The sequence below is a fragment of the Oncorhynchus masou genome, chromosome 23, assembly GCF_036934945.1.
Source record: "Oncorhynchus masou masou isolate Uvic2021 chromosome 23, UVic_Omas_1.1, whole genome shotgun sequence".
NCBI lineage: Eukaryota > Metazoa > Chordata > Actinopteri > Salmoniformes > Salmonidae > Oncorhynchus > Oncorhynchus masou.
In genome coordinates, this window is record NC_088234.1 from 27,387,098 (window position 1) to 27,410,769 (window position 23,672).

The window sequence follows — 23,672 nt, forward strand, 5'->3', positions numbered from 1 at the left end:
GCCCAAATTTTCAGTTTTTGATTTGTTAAAAAAGTTTGAAATATCCAATAAATGTCGTTCCACTTCATGATTGTGTCCCACTTGTTGTTGATTCTTCACAAAAAAATACAGTTTTATATCTTTATGTTTGAAGCCTGAAATGTGGCAAAAGGTCGCAAAGTTCAAGGGGGCCAAATACTTTTGCAAGGCACTGTATGTACAGTGGGGTCTGAAATTATTGACACCTGCTGATAAAGATGAGCAATAATGACTGTGGAAAATAAATAATTAAAATACTGAGCTGTATTTTATCCCCCAAAAATTGGAAATTATATTATTTTATTCTAATACAATTGCTCAGAGAAAAAAGGTAGGGGTCAAAATTGAAACCCCTAAAGATTCTTATCAATAAATTAGTCAGATTTAGTATTTGGTCCCATATTCGATTCTTATTTACAATAAAAGTGACTCCAAAATGACACAATGCATTATTTAACATTCATTTCAAAAGGCCACAAAATAATCTGAAACACAACCAAAACTAACTGTAAACGCATCCAACGCATTTGTAGAGTTACAAGCTTGATGTAGTCATTGCGTGCTACGATTATGGGACCAAATACTCAACTTTTGACTACTTTATTTATTAGAATCTTTAGAGATGTCAAACATTTCAACCCCTACCTATTGGGAAAATAAATATTACTGTTAAACAAAATCTTTTTCCTCATTTTTTTCACTTACATTATAGCTGGGTATTTCAATTATCCTTATCAAAGGGTGTCAATAATTTTGGACCGCACTGTATGTATGTATGACTGACAGTCACAGCTATTCTTGTAGCATCATATCACAGCATCAACTCCACAACTAAAAAAAAAAAAATAGTACAATTGAAATAAAACATTGCAATAATGGTCCAAACTCAATTGCGTGTTCAGTTGGAGCACTTCATTTTCTTGAGTGGTCTGGTGGAAGGTCGGAGATCGTCTGGGCCATGGGCGAAGGCACACTCCTCGGCCTGCAGTGGGCATCCGTGAGGGTGGTGGACGTGGAACCAGCAGGCCCGGGTCTTCAGGGCACCAGAGATTAGGTGCTTCCGCTTAGAATCAGCCCTGGTACCCTGCAGCCCTCTAGGCCTCTGGGCCTGTACCCGCCAGTCCCGGATATGGACCATACCACCTTCCACTGAGGGAGAGAAGAGTGGAGGAGAGGTGGGAATTTAGTAAAAAACTTTTTTCTTGCATTGACTAGGTATTTTCCAGGCCTGTTGTAAATCAGGTTAAAGAAGCAAGCCTTAAGAGAGATTGCAAAATGCAAATTCCTTCAAGCTGAGAAGGGGAATGATTCCATCAACTTTTTCTAGCATTTCATATCTGTATGTTGCATTCCAATAAGCCCTGGATTGCTTCAGTAAGATTAATGTATGCAGACCCAGAGCCAATGATATACAGTACAGCAAACTTAATAGCCATCATGTTAGCACCAAAAGTTCCAAAATGAGGAACCTTATGAGTATGCAAATAAGAACGCTATTTACATGTGATGTTTGGTGCCGAAATAGACACAGCAGATCTCCACATAGTATCTACTGTATATACATCTTTGGCAGCATCCCAAACATCCCTACCCTAACCCTTTGGGCCCTGGTCCAAACATAGTGCACTATATAGGGAATAGGTGCCGTCGCTCTGGTTAGACACGTTTTGGGCTCAATCATCTTTGAGAGGAGTGTGTGGATGCGGGGTTTATGCTGCACGTACCTCTGAAGACCTGGTGGTTGTTCTTGAGCAGGGTCTGCAGACCGCCACATTCTTTCTTCAGGACCTGCAGAGTCTCCTGCTCCAACAACTCAGCCACCTCTCTCACGGACAGCCTGCCTGGAGAGGAGAGAGGGTTCAATAATGGAGGACTAGGACAAAGGGATGAGAAAGCCATAGGCGATGATGGGGTTGTGATGAACATGACATTGGCGTTGTAGGAAAAGGACTTGGGTGTGTAGGAGTGACTTTTGGAATGAAACCAAGGCTTAGTCCCAAATGGCACCCTATTCTCTTTATAGTGCACTGCTTTTTTAGCAGTGCACTACAACGGGAGTAGGGTCCCATTTGGAAAGCAGACAGAGACAACAAGGGAGTTGTGATAAATTAGAACCTCAGAAAATAACTTATTCTCTCTGACAGTTCGTCTAAGGTGTCAGACCGTCAGAGCTGTGAAGTCAATTAAAATCATAATAACAGAGGACATTTTTGCCAGCACAGTTCCCAGCGGCCAATTTAAAATAAATCCTGAGACATTGTTGTCTGTTATTTCCTACCACCACCATTTCCCCACTGAGGGAGATATTAAAACGAACCCATTCCCCATGGGTCTTAGATAATGCATATACATGGCCAAAAAGTCTAGGTGTTTTCACAATATTTGTAAACCGAGATATAAATTCACATCTGAGTTTGCAGCAGAGCAGCTAGCCAATCTTTAAGTTCCATTTCATGGGCATTAAGGTATTTCTGTCTTTGCTTTCCCCTTCTCCATGGATAATTCAATCTATGTGACCTTTGGTTGATATAAATGACAATCTTCTCTCTTTGGCATACGGGAGTGCAATTCTACCTTTGGTTCCCTTCCCTCATGCTCCTTGTTATTTGATTTCTGTTACATCATATTATAATCAGAACAAGTTGTCATGGCACCCATTGTAATGTTTCTGCTGTGGTAAAGCCTTATTAACAAATCAGCGCAATACTTGTCAATCAATCAGCCCCCCCCCCCCACTCTTGATTATCAACTTCAAAACTGTTCTGTTGGTTTTGTATACAAAGACATTATGCATAAACTACTTTGATTACATAGAGATGATTGTTTTAGTACTGTACCAGATTACGTAACAATTCAAGACACTCAAGTTTTGTTTGCAACCTGGCACAGTAGCTAGGAATAGTGTGCCAACGTATGTGTGAACAGAGGGCAGCAAAACAGCAGTCAGAGCACAGACGCCAGGGGGCCCAGGGCCTTATTATAAGATTAATACTACGTTTACAGCTGCCCTTAAGAGACTAGAGCCTACAATGCTAATAGAGATTAATGGGATAAGTGGGGCTATTGACAATGTGGATTCAGTTTGGACCTGGACTGGCCTCCCAAACTGTTATTAATGGATTGTCCATAGATAGTGTTTGTGTAATGCTGTGGGCTTTAAAAAGTACACTCAGCAAGGTGACGTATTACTGAGTGTATTAAATGGCTCCTAGCTAGATGCTCAGCTAACATTGATTGCGGGTTAGCAAGTATTTATTTAGTGCTATTGTAAAAGTGGAGAGAGAAATGCTCAAAAACCATTGAGGAATTGTTTTTACCCTGCATTTAATCCTGTATGCTAAAATAGTGAATACTTAAAGTGGAACTCACAGCGTTTTAGCAACATGAAATCTTAGCAAATTCTTTTCAAATACACCCTCTGGAGGAATTAAACCTTTTTCTCTTTCTTTTTTAAAAACATTTTCTGACAAGCGAGCACTTAAATATGGTCATTTTCACGTTTCATAGAATATTAGGGCATTTGTAAAAAAGAATTCTACAGCGATATAGAGTGGGAAACCGGCCATGCGTTTGGCCAATTAATATAACCTTAAAAAAAAACATCTTCCTCATCCAGGACCGGAGTCTACGCAGCCTGGTGCACCATAGTCAATCAGAGCTACACACTGGCCTGCCATCATTCACTTTGAACTGAACTGTGTGTTTACAGGCAGTAGCACCAGCGTGACTTTAGATCATTAAAACACATTCGCCAAAGGCCATGAAATACACCTGAGTGGATTTGAAAAAACATGGCCCTTTATAATGTGTACATAGGATGATATATTTAGGCAATAAGGCTCGAGTGGGTGTGATATATGGCCAATATAACACGTCTAAGAGCTGTTCTTATTCATGGCGCAACGCGGAGTGGCTGGATACAGTTCTCAGTACTGGTATATTGGCAATATACCACAAACACCCAAAGTGCCATATTGCTATTATAAACTGGTTAGCAAAATAATTAGGGCCGGAAAAATACATGTTTTGTCATACATGTGGTATATGGTCTGTTATAAACTGGGTGGTTCGAGCCCTGAATGCTAATTGGCTGAAAGCCGTGGTATATCAGACCGTATACCATGGGTATGACAAAACACTTATCTTCACTGCTCTAATTACGTTGGTAACCAGTTTATAATAACAGTAAGGCACCTCGGGGGTTTGTGATATACCACAGCTAAAGGTTGTATTTAGGCAATCCCCGTTGAGCTGTGCATAAGAACAGCCCTTAGACGTGTTATGTTGGCCATATATATACACCACACCCCCTCGGCCAAAAGAGATAAATAACATTTGTCCAGCCTTTGCTTGCAGATGTGCATAATATGTTGAGGTTGAATTCACCGATGCGAGTACATCAGGCTATAATTAGTAGATGACTCAACTGTTGACTCGTTTATATTCGCTTGTGTGTCCTATTCGGCCCGCGGGCCTTATGTTTGACACATGTGCGCTAACCTATTAGCCACGTTACGACTGACTTGTGATCATTGCCCGTTCTTGTTTGATTGTTTTGACATGTCCAGCCTTTTTTTCTCTCTAAAGGGGTGGATCAGCTTAATATTACGGAAAGAATATTGGTTCCATCAATGTAATTGTCTGCATCATTTCCAATCCCCCATATATTTTTGGGGTAAATATATATATATATCCATACACGCATGCATATTCACATATATACATACACATACCGATATAGACATACATGCTTTTTAAAAGAATATAACTTTATTATTATTCCCTGCAAACCCTTCCACCGATCCCCCAATTGGAGTAAACTAATAAACACTTCGGCTTTTACCTTCAATTTATACATCTTATACACATTTTAAAGACAGTCTATTTTACAATAGTTATTTTTTTGTTTGTTTTTAGTCCTTCCTCTATTTCTGATGTCCATCCAGTTGGATTTCTATTTGTAACTGCTATTTCACAAAAGTTCTGAACCTATATACATTTTACAGACCCCGTATGTTTTACATGGTTTATCTTGCTATTAGTCCCACCCTTCAGCTCCATTCAACCTCTCCCATCTATCTCTCAACATCATCCATTCTGGATTTCTATTTGCCATATATTTTTCAACTGTGCTGTGATGCTTCACAAATGAATTGAACCTTTCTACTCTCATAGCTTCTACAGATTATTTTTAATTTACAAACATTTTGGCTAAAATAATTATTCTATTTTTGATTGATTGACTATGGCTTTTCAAATCACCCAGCATTGCTATCTGCAGAGTTAGTTCTAGGCAAATGTTGCAATTCTTCAGCCATTCCTGGACCTGTGACCAAAAACGAGCTACATATGGACAATACCAAAATAAATGATCTAATGACTCTGCCTCCTCACAGCATAATCTGCAGAGCTGGGAAGATTGTACATTGAAAATCTCTTCCCAACTATTTTGCCATTTATATGGCACAGCTGTCAGTTTTTTGGTCCTTCAATGAAATTGATATATGTTTTCATTTATCACACTTTTCTTTAACCATTTATGTTCTTTAATACATGGCCGACATACAAGTTCCTTACTTTTTTCTCCTTTCTACTTGCCTCTTCCATTTTTGTGGTAATGCTGCAATTAAATCAAATCAAATTTTATTTGTCACATACACATGGTGAGCAGATGTTAATGCGAGTGTAGCGAAATGCTTGTGCTTCTAGTTCCGACAATGCAGTAATAACCAACAAGTAATCTAACTAACAATTCCAAAACTACTGTCTTATACACACAAGTGTAGGGGGATAAAGAATATGTACATAAAGACATATGAATGAGTGATGGTACAGAGCGGCATAGGCAAGATACAGTAGATGGTATCGAGTAAAGTATATACATATGAGATGAGTATGTAAACAAAGTGGCATAGTTAAAGTGGCTAGTGATACATGTAATACATAAAGATGCAGTAGATGATATAGAGTACAGTATATACGTATACATATGAGATGAATAATGTAGGGTATGTAAACATTATATTAGGTAGCATTGTTTAAAGTGGCTAGTGATATATTTTACATCATTTCCCATCAATTCCCATTATTAAAGTGGCTGGAGTTGAGTCAGTGTGTTGGTAGCAGCCACTCAATGTTAGTGGTGGCTGTTTAACTGTACTGACCTCGCCTTCTGGATGATAGCGGGGTGAACAGGCAGTGGCTCGGGTGGTTGTTGTCCTTGATGATCTTTATGGCCTTCCTGTAACATCGGTTGGTGTAGGTGTCCTGGAGGGCAGGTAGTTTGCCCCCAGTGATGCGTTGTGCAGACCTCACTACCCTCTGGAGAGCCTTACAGTTGTGGGCGGAGCAGTTGCCGTACCAGGCGGTGATACAGCCCGCCAGGATGCTCTCGATTGTGCATCTGTAGAAGTTTGTGAGTGCTTTTGGTGACATACTCCTGAGGTTGAAGAGGCGCTGATGCGCCTTCTTCACGATGCTGTCTGTGTGGGTGGACCAATTCAGTTCGTCTGTGATGTGTATGCCGAGGAACTTAAAACTTACTACCCTCTCCACTACTGTTCCATCGATGTGGATAGGGGGGTGTTCCCTCTGCTGTTTCCTGAAGTCCACAATCATCTCCTTAGTTTTGTTGACGTTGAGTGTGAGGTTATTTTCCTGACACCACACTCCGAGGGCCCTCACCTCCTCCCTGAAGGCCGTCTCGTCGTTGTTGGTAATCAAGCCTACCGCTGTTGTGTCGTCCGCAAACTTGAAGATTGAGTTGGAGGCGTGCGTGGCCACGCAGTACAGAAGAGGGCTCAGAACGCACCCTTGTGGGGCCCCAGTGTTGAGGATCAGCGGGGTGGAGATGTTGTTGCCTACCCTCACCACCTGGGGGCGGCCCGTCAGGAAGTCCAGTACCCAGTTGCTGGTTTTACCCTGGTTTTATTTTTGTAATCCGTGATTGACTGTAGACCCTGCCACATGCCTCTTGTGTCTGAGCCGTTGAACTGAGATTCTACTTTGTCTCTATACTGACGCTTAGCTTGTTTGATTGCCTTGCGGAGGGAATAGCTACACTGTTTGTATTCGGTCATGTTTCCGGTCACCTTGCCCTGATTAAAAGCAGTGGTTCGCGTTTTCAGTTTCACGTGAATGCTGCCATCAATCCACGGTTTCTGGTTTGGGAATGTTTTAATCATTGCTATGGGAACGACATCTTCAACGCACGTTCTAATTAACTCTCACACCGAATCAGCGTATTCGTCAATGTTGTTGTCTGACGCAATACGAAACATATCCCAGTCCACGTGATGGAAGCAGTCTTGGAGTGTGGAATCAGATTGGTCGGACCAGCGTTGGACAGACCTCAGCGTGGGAGCTTCTTGTTTTAGTTTCTGTCTGTAGGCAGGGATCAACAAAATGGAGTCGTGGTCAACTTTTCCAAAAGGAGGGCGGGGCAGGGCCTTATATGCATCGCGGAAGTTAGAATAGCAATGATCCAAGGTTTTGCCAGCCCTGGTTGCGCAATCGATATGCTGATACAATTTAGGGAGTCTTGTTGGTTGTAATTTTGGGTAGAGCAGACATTTTCGTATGTCTGTGTTAGCTGCATGTGTGACATAACTCCACCAGTCCTATTTATGATATCGTTCACAAAAATGATACATTTTTTAAACATTTCTTCGAAAAATAGTTTTTTTTAATCAATAAGTATATTTGAATTTAACCACAATATTTGTTGTATTATTTGTTCTGTCTTTTCAGATGGATTAAACTGAAATTGCAACCAACTTTCTAAGGCTTGTTTTAAAAAATTAAGATATTTTGGAGATTATTTACTTTTCAAACAATCAAAAGTGGGCTGGTGTAATCTGATTAAAGGGAAAAAGGCCCTTCTTGAACATAGGATGAGACATTCATACCAAATGACTAGAGAACCAGTTTGGATTTAAGTATAACTTTTGTATGACTGATGCCTTTAGTGAGAGGTCTAATGCTTTAATATTTAATCATTTAAGCCCACCGAATTCATATTCGTTATATAAATAGGCCCTTTTAATTTTATCTGGCTTGCCGTTCCAAATAAGATGGAATATTTTATGTTCATATAATTTAAAAAGCAGGTCACTCCGTGTAGGCAAAACCATAAGCAATTAGGTAAACTGTGATATGACTAAAGAGTTAATCAGGGTGATTTTTCCACAAATAGACAGGTATTTTCCTTTCCATGGTAGCAAGATCTTATCTATTTTTGCTAACTTTCTATAAAAATGTATTGGAGCGAGATAATTTCTTTCTTTTGGGATTTGTATACCGAGTATGTCCACATCGCCGCCAGACCATTTTATTGGTAAAATTTGATTTTTTTTAGTGATCCAATACGTAATATACTTATCATAATTTGGTTTTAATCCAGAGGGAATAGCAAAAGTATCTAGATCCTCTATGAGGCCGTGGAGAGACTAATTGTGGTTTTAAAAGATCAGCGTACAATGACACCTTAGTTTTTAAGCCACGGATTTATAATCCCTTAATATTATTGTTTGATCTAATCTTAACAGCTAACATTTCGATGGCAATAATAAATAGATATGCCGATAGTGGACAACCTTGTTTTACTCCTCTAGAGAGTTTAAAACTTTGAGATGTAGCCATTATTTACCATTTTACACCTAGGGTCACTATACATAACTTTAACCCATTCATAAAAGATTCCCCAAAATTGAAATATTCTAGGCATTTATAAACTCCAGTCGTACTTTATCAAAAGCCTTTTCAAAATCAGCTATGAAAACCAGGCCTGGTGTCCCCAATATTTCATAGTATTCTATTGTTTCCAGTACTTGTCTTATATTATCTCCAATGTATCGTCCATGTAAAAAACCTGTCTGATTAGGATGAATAATATCTGACAATACTTTTTAAATTCTATGCGCCAAGCATTTTGCTAGGATTTTTGCATCACAACACTGAAGTGTAAGAGGTCTCCAATTTTTTTAATGGACTGGATCTTTATATATACCACTTGGGTCCTGTTTCAGTAATAATGATATCAGACCTTCTTGTTGCGTGTCTGATAATCTAACATTTATATAGGAGTAGTTAAAACATGCTAATAATGGTCCTTTGAGTATATCAAAAAAAGTTTTGTATACTTTCCACTCGTATGCCACCCAGCCCTGGAGTTTTCCCATCCTTAACGGCCCCAATTGCATCAAGCAGTTCCTCCTCTGTAATTTGGCCTTCACGTGAGTCCTTCTGTACAGATATTAATTTTACAATATTATTAGGGGAAAAATCCATACAATTAGTTTCAGTGGAGTGGAGATGGAGGAGACTGAAACGCAAACATATTCTTAAAGTACTTTACTTCCTCTTTCAAAATATAATTTGGTGAATCATGCGTGACTATCATTTGTAACAAGTTTTAATACATTTTCTTTTTGGTAGCATTACTATATTGAAGATTGAAAAAGAATTTGGTGCATTTTTCCCCATATTCCATCCAGTTCACTTTATTTTTTATAATCTATTACACTGGATCTTTCTTGAATAATTTCCTCCATTTCTTTTTGTTTTTCCTCTAACTTATTCTGTGCCTCTATGGTACCATGTTTATTGCTATCTAACTGTACTGTTAGTCCTTCAATTTCCTTTATTAATATGGACTCTTGATCTAAATTGCTATTGTTTTATTGCATGGCCTCTAAAGGCACACTTAAGTGTCCCATACAATAAGGGGATCTGCTGTACCTATGTTATGTCTGAAAAAGTCCATTATAAATTCTTCTGTCCTAGATCTAAACAATTTATCATCTCATTTCCAGCCTTAGTTAGTCTTCCATTTTTGTTCAAAATATTAAGTCATGGAAACTGAAACAGCGCATCCCAAATGGGTGGAGCCAGCAAACAACATACCAGGCCAGCTGTGATTTACAACCTGATAGCAATCGTTTTTGGACTACCAAGAAATGTATTGGTGAATTATATAAATCATGCATTGAACTGCATACATCAATTATGTCAACAATGTCTTATTGTCTGTCATGGAATTTTGAGTCAAATGGTTTTGAAGCATTAACTGGGAATATGATATTTGTTACTGATAATATGATTGTCTGTTTGTTTAATATTTGCAAAGTAGTTTAAACGCTGTCAGTTCCACTTTAATAGTAGCACTTTGCTTTGCCATCTAAAATGGCACATTGAAACTCGGGATCTAGCCACTGTCCATGCAAGCTGCCCCGGCTTAACCCCCGCTAATCCTCCCTCTTTTCAGAGCAGCGCCATAAAGTAACTGGTAGAAATACCTCAACACAAATACAGACTCATGCATAAAAGATGGGCCAGAGTGCATTATTCATCCAGTCATCTCCATCCTGGATTACAGACTCTGTCTCTTCCCCTCTTTTTTCTCTCCCTCCCTTTTTCTCTCTGACTAGACTTCTTCTTCTTATCTCATCCATCGTACAGGGGGAGGGGGAGTGTAGGGGAGTGTGTGTGTGTGAAGGGGAAAGTCCGGAAAAGGTTGATAAAAGAGAGATGGGGGCAGTGTGTGAATGTGGTGCCGAATGGCGGAGGATGAAACGCTGACAGGGTTCAAAGCAGGGTTGTGCAGCGCCACCAGGGGCTTTCCTATTGGTGCTGAGAGGGAGCGATAGACAGGAAGTGGTAGAGATACAGAAAGAGGTGGGGTGGGTTAAGGGCATGATGGGCCACCAACATTGAGTTCCTGCACACACCCGATCATCCTGAATTCCACTGAATCAACAATACACCATGTAGTACACAGTACATAAATCCAATACACGCCATAATAGTAATAAATCCAAGATCAGATTTGTACTTCATGTTCTGTTTTCCTAAACCTGTTATGACCTCAATTAGAGCTCATGTAAATGCAGACTGAGTGAGACTTTATTGTATTTTGAGGGAGAGATTACCTTGTGATTTGATTGACAGTTTAGCTATTAAAGGCCCATTCTCTTACCTCCCGTGTTCCAGGTTCCGGGGACATCCCCACCTTCGTCCTTGGTCAACCCCAGCAGAGAGGTGGCCACACGTAGGACTATACCATCTACAAAGTCCCGGGGAAGGGCGGCACAGTTCCGCACTGTCTCGATCCTCTCTCGGGGCTGGAATCCAGCTCCCCAGTTGGTGCCGTGGATCCTGTCAGTCTCTGAGTGGTCGTGGTGGTGCTCGAATTCATCCTCGGCATTTGACTCTCGAACTGTGACCCCGGAGCAGGGCTGACGACCCTGTATATACTTGTCTCTCCCCTCCTCTGCCTGCGGCTCATCCGACAGCTGGTAGCTCCTCGACTTTCCTACCAGACACACCTGTAAAGCAAGAGGTTAGATTAAAACAACATGAGTGGTTTGCATGAACATGTTAGCGTGTACTGTGTGTCATTGTTAGCATTAGCATACCCGCTTTGTGGAGGGGATTCTCAGGCAGTCCTCCTCTGTGTTGAACCCACAGGCTGTGCTGACCTCAGAGATGAAGTCAATGTATTCTTTATACTGGGACTTCTTACAGTGTCTCCGCTGGTACTTCCCATAGAAGTCAAAGAAGCAGCACGGCAGGACAAAATACCGGCAGGAGAAGGATGACCTAAAGTGGGAGGAAAGTGACCGAAATTACACAATCAAAACCATGTGGTTTGGTCACAGTTATCAATGTACTTTATAATTGTGTATTCATGCTTAATTCATCCAGGTGAGTTTAAATGAGATACAGTGGAACCTCTTTTCTTAAGGGAGCCCTAACCACAGATAGCAGGCAGCATAGAGGTGAGAAAATACCACAAGTACAACGGATGTAAGTACAACTGACTCAAAGTGGGGTGAGAAAAATGGGAGATTAAGGCAGGAGATGAGGACAATTTCAAATCGATGGAGGTTGTTGGAGCGTTCAAACCAGAACAGGAGTCGATTCAAAGTTAGAGCCAAGCTCAACATCGCCACCAGGTGGCTGCCGCACCAGACTCGACACTTCACACACCAACACACCTCCATTCCCCCTTCCCAACTCATGAAAAAAACATGATTTCAAACTCAAGAGATCAGTTGCCACTTGAGGCGGCTAAGCCAAATTGTTTCTGCTGATGACTTGCCTGGCCGCTATAACGGGGATCCACGGTGTGAGCTCGTCGGAGTGGTTTCCAATCAGCCAGTCTGTGCCCGGGAATAAGAAGCCATCACCGGGAGTGATTGCCGTTTCCTGGAATAGAAAAAAAGGCCCCCAACCAAAAGCACAACAGGCTTCTTTAGATCAGAGAGAAGCACCGCCGACAGTAATTCGATTTTTTTTCATTAATCATTTTTGAATTACAAATGGCTTATGACACCCCCAGCCGCTTTCTGTCGCGAAATAACAACTCTGTTACCAACTTCTAATATTGAAGGAGAATAATGTTTAATGTGATTGTTATCTCAGCTCATTTAGTGTCTGAGTGGATATGAAGAAGGGTGGTCTGAAATACAAAGTCAGATGAGATTACAAATTCAAAAAAAAACAACTTTTCAAAGCAACATTTTGTGCCTCTTGCTATGTATGGACTAGAGAAATAACTGGTTTTATACTTTTAAATAACAACAATAAAAGTAAATAAGGGATTTCAGGCAAAAACTAAGGAACAACTAAGGAAACAAGTTGAAAGGAAAACACAAAAAAATGACAACAAGGAAAACCCCTTTCGGTGTTGCAGACCACTTCCATGCTCTATACACCCCATCATATCCCATCACCGACAATAAGGATACCAGAAAGAACCCAGAGCCGTTAGCTAAAAGTACATTGAGTCCCTATGGGAACAACTACCTCGCCTAGCTACTTCCTGCCTGGTCTACACACAGTGAATAATAGATGCAAGGGAACATTCAGCAGCTTGTCTTCTGATGAAACATTGAAGCCGGGCGGCAATGGGAAATTACAGCACAACAGAGCGTGTCTAACAACGTGTGGGATTCCCTGCAACCCCATGTGCAATTCCATGTGTATCTATTGTGGTTTAGACTATATGTGATTGTCACATTACTTCATTTGGAAAGGTGAACGAAATAGTTCATATAATACCTTGTGAATTAATCTGGTATTCATAAATATTTCAAATACTGCGGTAGTTTTGTTTGCTTTCAAAAAATGGGAACACAAAATATCCACAAAGCCCTCAAAATTAAGTTGATTGAGGCAGCTAAGAACCCTTTCCACTAAGAGTCCCTGTAAATGGGTTGAAAATAGTAGATTGTCATTGATTGGAATGAAGTGGATGTACATTAAGTGCAATAAGTATTCAGACCCTTTACTCAGTACTTTGTTGAAGCACCTTTGGCAGCGATTACAGCATTGAGTCTTCTTGGGTATGACGCTACAAGCTTGGCACACCTGTACTTGGGGAGTTTATCCCATTCATCTCTGCAGATCCCCTCAAGCTCTGTCAAGTTGGATGGGGAGCGTCGCTGCACAGCTATTTGCAGGTCTTTCCAGATATGTTCGAACGGGTTCAAGTCCAGGCTCTGGCTGGGCCACTCAAGGAAATTCAGAGACTTGTCCCGAAGCCACTCCTGCATTGTCTTGGCCGTGTGCTTATGGTCGTTGTCCTATTGGAAGGCGAACCTTCGCCCCAGTCTGAGGTCCTGAGAGCTCTGGAGCAGGTTTACACCAAGGATCTCTCTGCACTTTGCTCCATTCATCTTTGCCTCGATCCCAGTCCCTGCCGCTGAAAAACATCCCTACAGCATGATGCTGCCACCACCATGAGAGATGGTTGTCCTTCTGGAAGGTTCTCATATCTCCACAAAGGAACTCTAGAGCTCTGTCAAGAGTGACAATTGGGTTATTTGTCACCTCCCTGGCCAAGTCCCTTCTCCCCCGATTGTTCAGTCTGGCTGGGCAGCCTGCTCTATGATGAGTCTTGGTGGTTCTAAACTTCTTCCATTTAAGAATGATGGAGGCCACTGTGTTCTTGCTGTAGATAGTAGCCTTCCCCAGATCTGTGCCTCGACACAATCCTGTCTCGGAGCTCTACAAAACCTTGGATCACTGTTACTCTAACTTCCGCGACGCATATAAGGCCCTGCCCCACCCCCTTTCGGAAAAGCTGACCACGACTCCATTTTGCTGATACCTGCCTACAGACAAAAGCTAAAAAAAGAAGCTCCCACGCTGAGGTCTGTCCAATGCTGGTCCAACCAAGCTGACTCCACACTCCAAGACTGCTTCCATCACGTGGACTGGGACATGTTTCGTATAGCGTCAAATAACAACATTGACGAATACGCTGATTCGGTGTGCGAGTTCATTAGAACGTGCGTTGAAGATGTCGTTCCCATAGCAACGATTAAAACATTCCCTAACCAGAAACCTTGGATTGATGGCAGCATTCGCGTGAAACTGAAAGCGCGAACCACTGCTTTCAATCAGGGCAAGGTGTCTGGTAACATGACTGAATACAAACAATGCAGCTATTCCCTCCGTAAGGCTATCAAACAAGCTAAGCGTCAGTACAGAGACAAAGTAGAATCCCAATTCAACGGCTCAGACACAAGAGGCATGTGGCAGGGTCTACAGTCAATCACGGACTACAGGAAGAAATCCAGCCCAGTCACGGACCAGGATGTCTTGCTCCCAGGCAGACTAAATAACTTTTTTGCCCGCTTTGAGGACAATACAGTGCCACTGACACTGCCTGCAACGGAAAAATGCGGTCTCTCCTTCACTGCAGCCGAGGTGAGTAAAACATTTAAACGTGTTAACCCTCGCAAGGCTGCAGGCCCAGACGGCATCCCCAGCCGCGCCCTCAGAGCATGCGCAGACCAGCTGGCTGGTGTGTTTACGGACATATTCAATCAATCCCTATACCAGTCTGCTGTTCCCACATGCTTCAAGAGGGCCACCATTGTTCCTGTTCCCAAGAAAGCTAAGGTAACTGAGCTAAACGACTACCGCCCGTAGCACTCACTTCCGTCATCATGAAGTGCTTTGAGAGACTAGTCAAGGACCATATCACCTCCACCCTACCTGACACCCTAGACCCACTCCAATTTGCTTACCGCTCAAATAGGTCCACAGACAATGCAATCTCAACCACACTGCACACTGCCCTAACCCATCTGGACAAGAGGAATACCTATGTGAGAATGCTGTTCATCGACTACAGCTCGGCATTCAACACCATAGTACCCTCCAAGCTCATCATCAAGCTCGAGACCCTGGGTCTCGACCCCGCCCTGTGCAACTGGGTACTGGACTTCCTGACGGGCCGCCCCCAGGTGGTGAGGGTAGGTAACAACATCTCCTCCCCGCTGATCCTCAACACTGGGGCCCCACAAGGGTGCATTCTGAGCCCTCTCCTGTACTCCCTGTTCACCCACGACTGCGTGGCCACGCACGCCCAACTCAATCATCAAGTTTGCGGACGACACAACAGTGGTAGGCTTGATTACCAACAACGACGAGACGGCCTACAGGGAGGAGGTGAGGGCCCTCGGAGTGTGGTGTCAGGAAAATAACCTCACACTCAATGTCAACAAAACTAAGGAGATGATTGTGGACTTCAGGAAACAGCAGAGGGAACACCCCCCTATCCACATCGATGGAACAGTAGTGGAGAGAGTAGCAAGTTTTAAGTTCCTCGGCATACACATCACCTGACAAACTGAATTGGTCCACTCACACAGACAGCACCGTGAAGAAGGCGCAGCAGCGCCTCTTCAACCTCAGGAGGCTGAAGAAATTTGGCTTGTCACCAAAAGCACTCACAAACTTCTACAGATGCACAATCGAGAGCATCCTGGCGGGCTGTATCACCGCCTGGTACGGCAACTGCTCCGCCCTCAACCGTAAGGCTCTCCAGAGGGTAGTGAGGTCTGCACAACGCATCACCGGGGGCAAACTACCTGCACTCCAGGACACCTACACCACCCGATGTTACAGGAAGGCCATAAAGATCATCAAGGACATCAACCACCCGAGCCACTGCCTGTTCACCCCGCTATCATCCAGAAGGCGAGGTCAGTACAGGTGCATCAAAGCTGGGACCGAGAGACTGAAAAACAGCTTCTATCTCAAGGCCATCAGACTGTTAAACAGCCACCACTAACATTGAGTGGCTGCTGCCAACACACTGACACTGACTCAACTCCAGCCACTTTAATAATGGGAATTGATGGGAAATTATGTAAATATATCACTAGCCACTTTAAACAATGCTACCTTATATAATGTTACTTACCCTACATTATTCATCTCATATGCATACGTATATACTGTACTCTATATCATCGACTGCATCCTTATGTAATACATGTATCACTAGCCACTTTAACTAAGCCACTTTGTTTACATACTCATCTCATATGTATATACTGTACTCGATACCATCTACTGTATCTTGCCTATGCTGCTCTGTACCATCACTCATTCATATATCCTTATGTACATATTCTTTATCCCCTTACACTGTGTATAAGATAGTAGTTTAGGAATTGTTAGTTAGATTACTTGTTGGTTATTACTGCATTGTCGGAACTAGAAGCACAAGCATTTCGCTACACTCGCATTAACATCTGCTAACCATGTGTATGTGACAAATACAATTTGATTTGATTTGATTTACAGACAATTCGTTTGACCTCATGGCTTGGTTTTTGCTCTGACATGCACTGTCAACTGTGGGACCTTATATAGACAGGTGTGTTCCTTTCCAAAAGTCAAAGGGCTTGCGTACTTTCTGAAGGCACTGTATCTACCTCTACCACTCAAGTATCCCTGCACATTGTAAATATGGTATTGGAACTGACCCTGTATATAGCTTCTTACTTTCTTGTGTTCGTCTTATTTCCTATTTTTATTTCTCCTGTGTTTTTGTTCTAACTTATATAATTTTTGTGCTACATTGGCATTGATTACTGCATTGTTGGGTTTGGAGCTTGCAAGAAAGGCATTTCACTGTACTTGTGCACGTGACATTAAAATTGAAACAAGGATGACATGCGTTATTCCCTGGGTTGTCCTGAACAGAATGAGCCTGTTTGTCATATTATGAAGAAAAATTGCCGCAGAGCATGGACTTGAATGGACTCATGACTCACCAAAATTACAATATGTTTGTCTGAAGTACCTTTTGAAACCCAAACATTGTAAGTTTGTATTTCATAACTTAGCTAGCCATGTTGGCAAAAGAATAAGCGTTCAAACATCTGACCCACATTGCGATTTATAATGGAAAGTTTTTGGATTACGTAAAACAACAACAGTAATTGTGTGATGGTGGGGACACAAGGCTGTTCCAAACAAAAAACTACATGTGTGCTTGCCTCAGTTCCATAACGGCAAAGCTAGGAGAGCAAAATAAATGACCTTATAGTTGAAAGCTCTCTCCTTGAGTCACAAATGGTCATTGAAATGAATTAGGGACTGTGCACAGTTTGGAGGTGTGTGGTCACTTAGAGACACCTGTTAGACCTCTCACTCAAACCCTTGTAATCGTTTTTTCTTGCACCTAAAATGTTTTTAAGAATATTCTTATTATGTTACTGAATGTATCCAGAGTATTGTCCAGTGTAATGTTTGGATTCAGTCTTGTGTCAGGTGAACTGTTGTTCTTGTGCAGTATATACACACCCCTAAGTCAAGTAGTTGATCTAGGCTGAAAAAAAAAACCCACTATCCTAAAACAGAGTTCCACATAGCCCATCCTCACCTCTAGATGTGTTTGGGGGCCGTACATATCCCAGATCTTCCTTTTCCTCACGTCGATGCCCTTTCCAGGGTGCTGAAACACAAGTAGGCATGACGGTCAGTCCTTAATCACTTCATCAAATGAACATTGGGTATAGTGACACACTTTCCGCCTACTCCGTGTGTAATTTCAATTACGGATATCCAGCGTTTTGATTGGACGTTAAATCACATCACTGATTAAATGGAACATTGGCCTGGAATTGGCACAGATTACGTCTGCGTCCCAAATGGGACCCTATTCCATATATGGTGCACTATGGGCCCTGTTCAAAAGTAGTGCACTACATAGGGAATAAAGTGCTACTTGGGACGCTCACTAAAGCTTTTTACGACTCACCAGCTACCCTTTCATTGATTAAGCATCCAGTGGACATTTGTAAATTAAAGGATATCTGCTAGAGAGGTCAGTTTTCCACATGGAGTATTTCAGCCCGTAATCCTGGTGTTACTATTCAGTACCAGGGCATATCAGGTTATATTATATAACTGTGTTCTGGCGAACCTAGTGAAGTGTTTATCACACATACCCCTTCGTTGATTAGAATGTGAACCAGGAGACCATTTCCACAACCAAGATCCACAAAGGACTGTTTGACGGTCAGACCCTTCACCGCTCGCTCCTCACCCCATAGGACCTGTGCATTAATAGACAATGGTGTTATTGTCATTAGAGTTGCCCTTTTACTCATATTAGCATTCCGTCAAATACATTGTTGTAGTTACTGTCCATGTACAGAAGAGACCTACCAAAAGATAGGTAGCGATGGCAACATCTTCAAAGACAAACTTCTCTGGATCCGTCACTTCAGGCCATACCTATGCGAAGACAAATATATTAATGCATTCAGGACTGTTGTGACAAATTTATACTGTAAAAGACCTTGACCATGAACTATTAACCATACCTTGACCATATTAACCATACACTGGCCATGCATTGACCATACCTTGACCATATTAACAATACACTGGCCATGCATTGACCATATTAACCATACATTGACCATACCTTGACCATCTCCTTGTACTTGTCTTTCAGCCGTTGGTACATGATGCTGTACTTCTCTACTGGCAGGAGAGACAGGGTGCTCTTGAACTCACTGGTCTTACTCTCCGTGGCCCAGCGCACCAGTTTGGGCAGGAGCTCTCCACTGAGCCAGGGCAGTTTGGGGTAGGCCACCCCGTCACTGAACCAGTCATCAGGCCGCATGAGATGTAACTCTAGTGTCCTGGAGATTAGATTTACAGAGCAAACCAGTGCAGACACTATCCAATGCGTCCAAGCATTACTGGATCAATGGAAGGATGGGTGAAGAAGCAGACACTGAGGTTAAACATGGAAACACTCACCATTCATCACTCTTCTCAGCCAGGAGATGTATCTGATAGATGTTGTTCTTCCGTAAAGAGGCAGTCCCTTCCTCACTCTCTTCAACTGGTAAGAAGCTTACTCTTTGATTGCTAAAGTCTGAAAATGTTGAGTAAAAAAATAACACACAGGACACTTTCACACATGAGACTGTATTCAAATACCTGTGTTGCGTACATGTTGTAAAGTCAGCCAGAACTCAATGATAAGCAGCTTAAACATCAGCTGAATGTAATTTAAGGCTTACCTTTGAGTATAATATCTTTATGTACAGTTGTGCCATAACAGTTTACTTTAGGAATGAATGTCCTCACACAAAAAGACCACAGTCTCTCCTGGTCATGTTCGAGTTCAACGCCACTATTCAAGAAAGTAAGAACATCCTTGGACTCTGAAGTATCACTTCCATGAGTTAGCAGAATGTTTCTAAGTTCTTCACAGCCAACATTCTTACTCTGTGTCTCTTTGACTCCACAAAGACGTTTGTTCACAACGTGTGGTTTCTTTATCCAAACATCAATGGCAGACCAAAATCCTCCCGTATTAGATTTTTCCGTAACTTTTATCGCAAAGAGTTTCGGCATAGTTTAGAAAAGGGGAACTTGCATGCTACAACAGCATAACAAAATGCAAACGTGTGTTTGCCAAAATTACTTCCGGGAACTTTTACGTTCAATGGATTTTGTCGCTCGTTGATGACGCAATGATGGAGCGCATGATAGAAAATATGGTTGTTCGAAAAAGAGGCAGCAGAGGGGGGTGTTGTATATTTAATCTCAACATATTGAACGATACTGTACTGGTTCTTATTATTATAGATATGTTTTAATCAAGTCATGGTTCTGCTGTCCAGCACCATTCAATTGGACAAAAGTATGTGGACACCCCTTAAATGTGTGTATTCAGCTATTTCAGTCACACCCTTTGCTGACAGGTGTATAAAATCGAGAACACAGCCAAGCAATCTCCATAGACAAACATTGTCAGTAGAATGGCCCATAGCGAATAGCTCAGTGACACTCAACGTGGCACCGTCATAGAATGCCACCTTTCCAACAAGTCAGTTTGTCAAATTTCTGCCCAGCAGAACTGCCCCGGTCAGCTGTAAGTGCTGTTATTGTGAAGTGGAAACGTCTAGGAACAACAATGGCTCAGCTGCGAAGTGGTAGGCCACACAAGCTCACAGAACAAGACCGGCAAATGCCGAAGCGCGTAGCGCGTAAAAATGGTCTGTCCTCCGTTGCAACACTCACTACCGTGTTCCAAAGCTCTGGAGCAGGTTGTCTTTAGTGAATAATCAAGCTTCACCACCTGGCAGTCCGACTGATAAATCTGGGTTTGGCGGATGCCAGAAGAATGCTGCAATGCATAGTGCCAACTGCAAAGTTAGGTGGAGGAGGAATAATATTCTGGGGCTGTTTTTCATGGTTCGGGCTAGGCCCCTTAGTTCCAGTGAAGGGATATCTTAATGCTACAAGATACAATGACATTCTAGACGATTCGGTGCTTCCAACTTTGTGCCAACAGTTTGGGGAAGGCCCTTTCCTGTTCCAGCATGACAAGGCCCCCGTTCAAAGCAAGGTCCATACAGAAATGTTTTGTCGAGATTGGTGTGGAATAACTTGACTGGCCTGCGCAGAGCCTTGACCTCAACCCCATCGAACATCTTTGGGATGAATTGGATCGCCAGCTGCGAGCCAGGCCTAATCGCCCAACATCAGTGCTCGACCTCACTAATGCTCTTGTCGCTGAATGGCAGCAAGTCCCCGCAGCAATGTTCCAACATCTAGTGGAAAGCCTTCCCAGAAGAGTGGAGGCTGTTATAGCAGCAAAGGGGAACCAACTCCATATTAATGCCCTTGATTTTGCAATGAGATGTTTGACGAGCAGGCTTCCACATACTTTTGGCCATGTAGTGTGCTTTGGAAAAGATGTGAAATCAGCATGCAAAAAAAACAACACAAGTGTGCTCTCACACCAATGACTAATCTGGGTTATAACCTTTTTCTATTTTGCCTAGGCCTATGCTTTATTATGGGCAAAAAGTTCAGTACACGTCATTGCTTTCTGTATCAGAATGTAGGCTGGCCCTCTTTGAAGTCTTGTAGATCATTGTTTTTTGTTTATAAAGCCCTCTTGCATAAACGTCCACAGATGTACAAGCTACCGGATGTTGGTCCAAGAGCATTAGGGATGCCTAATTCTGGAGATCCCATCGATCTCCACTGATTTAGGTAAATGCCTCTTACGGCAATTCAGAAGGCTGATCGAGGACCCTTTTACTTAAAAATGTGTTTGTTTTATATGATTGTGTTTTACATATCGTGTATTGATATGTATTGATGTGTATGTCTGATACAGGATTCATTTGTGAAAGAGACCATGGTCACAGCAGGACTACCTGTCAAAATAAAGGTTGGTTTTATGCGTTGACAGAACAGAGCCTGATAATTATATGTTTTTTTTTACTCTTGGCTGGACTGTCTCGGTCTCGAGTACTACAACACTTCCACATACTCATCCTCTAGATTCATAAACAAAATATCCCATCGCAACTTGGTACACTATTATTGGGTCCTTATCTTTCTCAATCCACTTGGTGAATTAATAGTACATTAGCAATGCAGTACTCCTACAAAACAAATGACTCAAAATCTGATATTGCAATTATTTATTTTCACCATAACAATTCATTTTAAATGAGTAAATATCCTAAGCTTACAAGAAATTCTACTATGCCCTGTGACGAACCATCAAACAGGCATCAATACAGGGCTAAGATTGAATCACACTACACCGCCTCAGACGTTCGTCTTATGTGGCAGGGCTTGCAAACTATTACAGACTACAAGGGAGGCACAGCCGCGAGATGCCCAGTGACACAAACCTACGAGACGAGCTAAACCACTTCTATGCTCGCTTTGAGGAAAGCAACACTGAGGCATGCATGAGAGCATCAGCTGTTCCGGACACTCCCCCCGTAGCCAACGTGAATAAGACCTTTAAACAGGTCAACATATACAAGGCTGCAAGCCAGACAGATTACCAGGACGTGTGCTCCAGGCATGTGCTGACCAACTGGCAGGTGTCTTCACTGATATTTTCAACATGTCCCTGATTGAGTCTGTAATACCAACATGTATCAAGCAGACCACCATAGTCCCTGTGCCCAAGAACACAAAGACAACCTGCCTAAATGACTACAGGCCCGTAGCACTCACGTCCGTAGCCATGAAGTGCTTTGAAAGGTTGGTAATGGCTCACATCAACACCATTATTCAAGAAACCCTAGACCCACTCCAATTTGCATACTGCCCAAACAGATCCAGACATGATGCAATCTCTATTGCACTCCACACTGCCCTTTCCCACCTGGACAAAAGGAACACTTATGTGAGAATTCTATTCATTGACTACAGCTCAGCGTTCAACACCATAGTACCCTCAAAGCTCATCACTAAGCTAAGGATCCTGGGACTAAACACCTCCCTCTGCAACTCGATCCTGGACTTCCTGACAGGCCGCCCCCAGGTGTTGAGGGTAGTTAGCAACACATCTGCCACGCTGATCCTCAACACTGGAGCTCCTCAAGGGTGCGTGCTCGGTCCCCTCCCGTACTCCCTGTTCATCCACGACTGCACGGCCAGGCACGACTCCAACACCATCATTAAGTTTGCAGACGACACAACAGTGGTAGGATTGTTCATCGACAACGACGAGACAGCCTATAGGGAGGAGGTCAGAGACCTGGCCGGGTGGTGCCAGAATAACAACCTCCCCCTCAACGTAACCAAGATGAAGGAGATGATTGTGGACTACAGGAAAAGGAGGCCCGAGCACGCCCCCATTCTCATCGACGGGGCTGTAGTGAAGCAGGTTGAGAGCTTCAAGTTATTTGGTGTCCACATCAACAACAAACTAGAATGGTCCAAACACACCAAGACAGTCGTGAAAAGGGCACGACAAAGCCTATTCCCCCTCAGGAAACTAAAAAGATGTGTCATGGGTCCTGAGATCCTCAAAAGGTTCTACAGCTGCAACATCGAGGGCCTCCTGATTGGTTGCATCACTGCCTGGTACGGCAATTGCTCGGCCTCTGACCGCAAGGCACTACAGATGGTACTGCATACGGCCCAGTACATCACTGGGGCTAAGCTGCCTGCCATTCAGGACCTCTACACCAGGCGGTGTCAGAGGAAGTCCCTAAAAATTGTCAAAGACCCCAGCCACCTCAGTCATAGACTGTTCTGTCTACTACCGCATGACAAGCGGTACCGGAGTGCCAAGTCTAGGACAAAAAGGCTTCTCAACTGTTTTTACCCCCAAGCCATAATACTCCTGAACAGGTAATCAAATGGCTACCCGGACTATTTGCATTGTGTGCCCCCCCCCACCCCTATTTTTTTACTCTGCTGCTATTCTCTGTTTATCATATATGCATAGTCACTTTAACTATACATTCATGTACATACTACCTCAATTGGGCCGACCAACCAGTGCTCCCGCACATTGGCTAACCGGGCTATCTGCATTGTGTTGCCGTCACCCGCCAACC

At 42.7% G+C, this 23,672-nt stretch overlaps 1 protein-coding gene across 1 annotated transcript; it reads right to left on the bottom strand.

Moving 5' to 3' along the window:
• Positions 1-111: 111 nt before the first annotated feature.
• Positions 112-19,787, bottom strand: trmt44 (tRNA methyltransferase 44 homolog). Its single transcript, XM_064931760.1, has 11 exons — positions 19,365-19,787; positions 19,099-19,216; positions 18,758-18,977; positions 18,496-18,564; positions 18,276-18,383; positions 17,708-17,779; positions 12,119-12,225; positions 11,433-11,616; positions 10,994-11,342; positions 1,743-1,859; positions 112-1,167 (listed from the first exon to the last, which is right to left on the bottom strand). Exons 1-11 carry the CDS (start codon positions 19,699-19,701, stop codon positions 917-919), a joined length of 1,932 nt encoding a protein of 643 aa, XP_064787832.1. The 5' UTR covers positions 19,702-19,787; the 3' UTR covers positions 112-916.
• Positions 19,788-23,672: the final 3,885 nt, after the last annotated feature.

Excerpts from the sequence above, each read along its gene's own strand:
- trmt44 (XM_064931760.1), bottom strand. The coding sequence starts at position 19,701 with ATGCCGAAACTCTTTGCGATAAAAGTTACGGAAAAATCTAATACGGGA. Across the intron at positions 12,226-17,707 it reads GCCCCCAAACACATCTAGAG|GAAACGGCAATCACTCCCGG; the intron begins GTGAGGATGGGC and ends TTTCTATTCCAG. Across the intron at positions 11,617-12,118 it reads ATCCCCGTTATAGCGGCCAG|GTCATCCTTCTCCTGCCGGT; the intron begins GCAAGTCATCAG and ends CTCCCACTTTAG.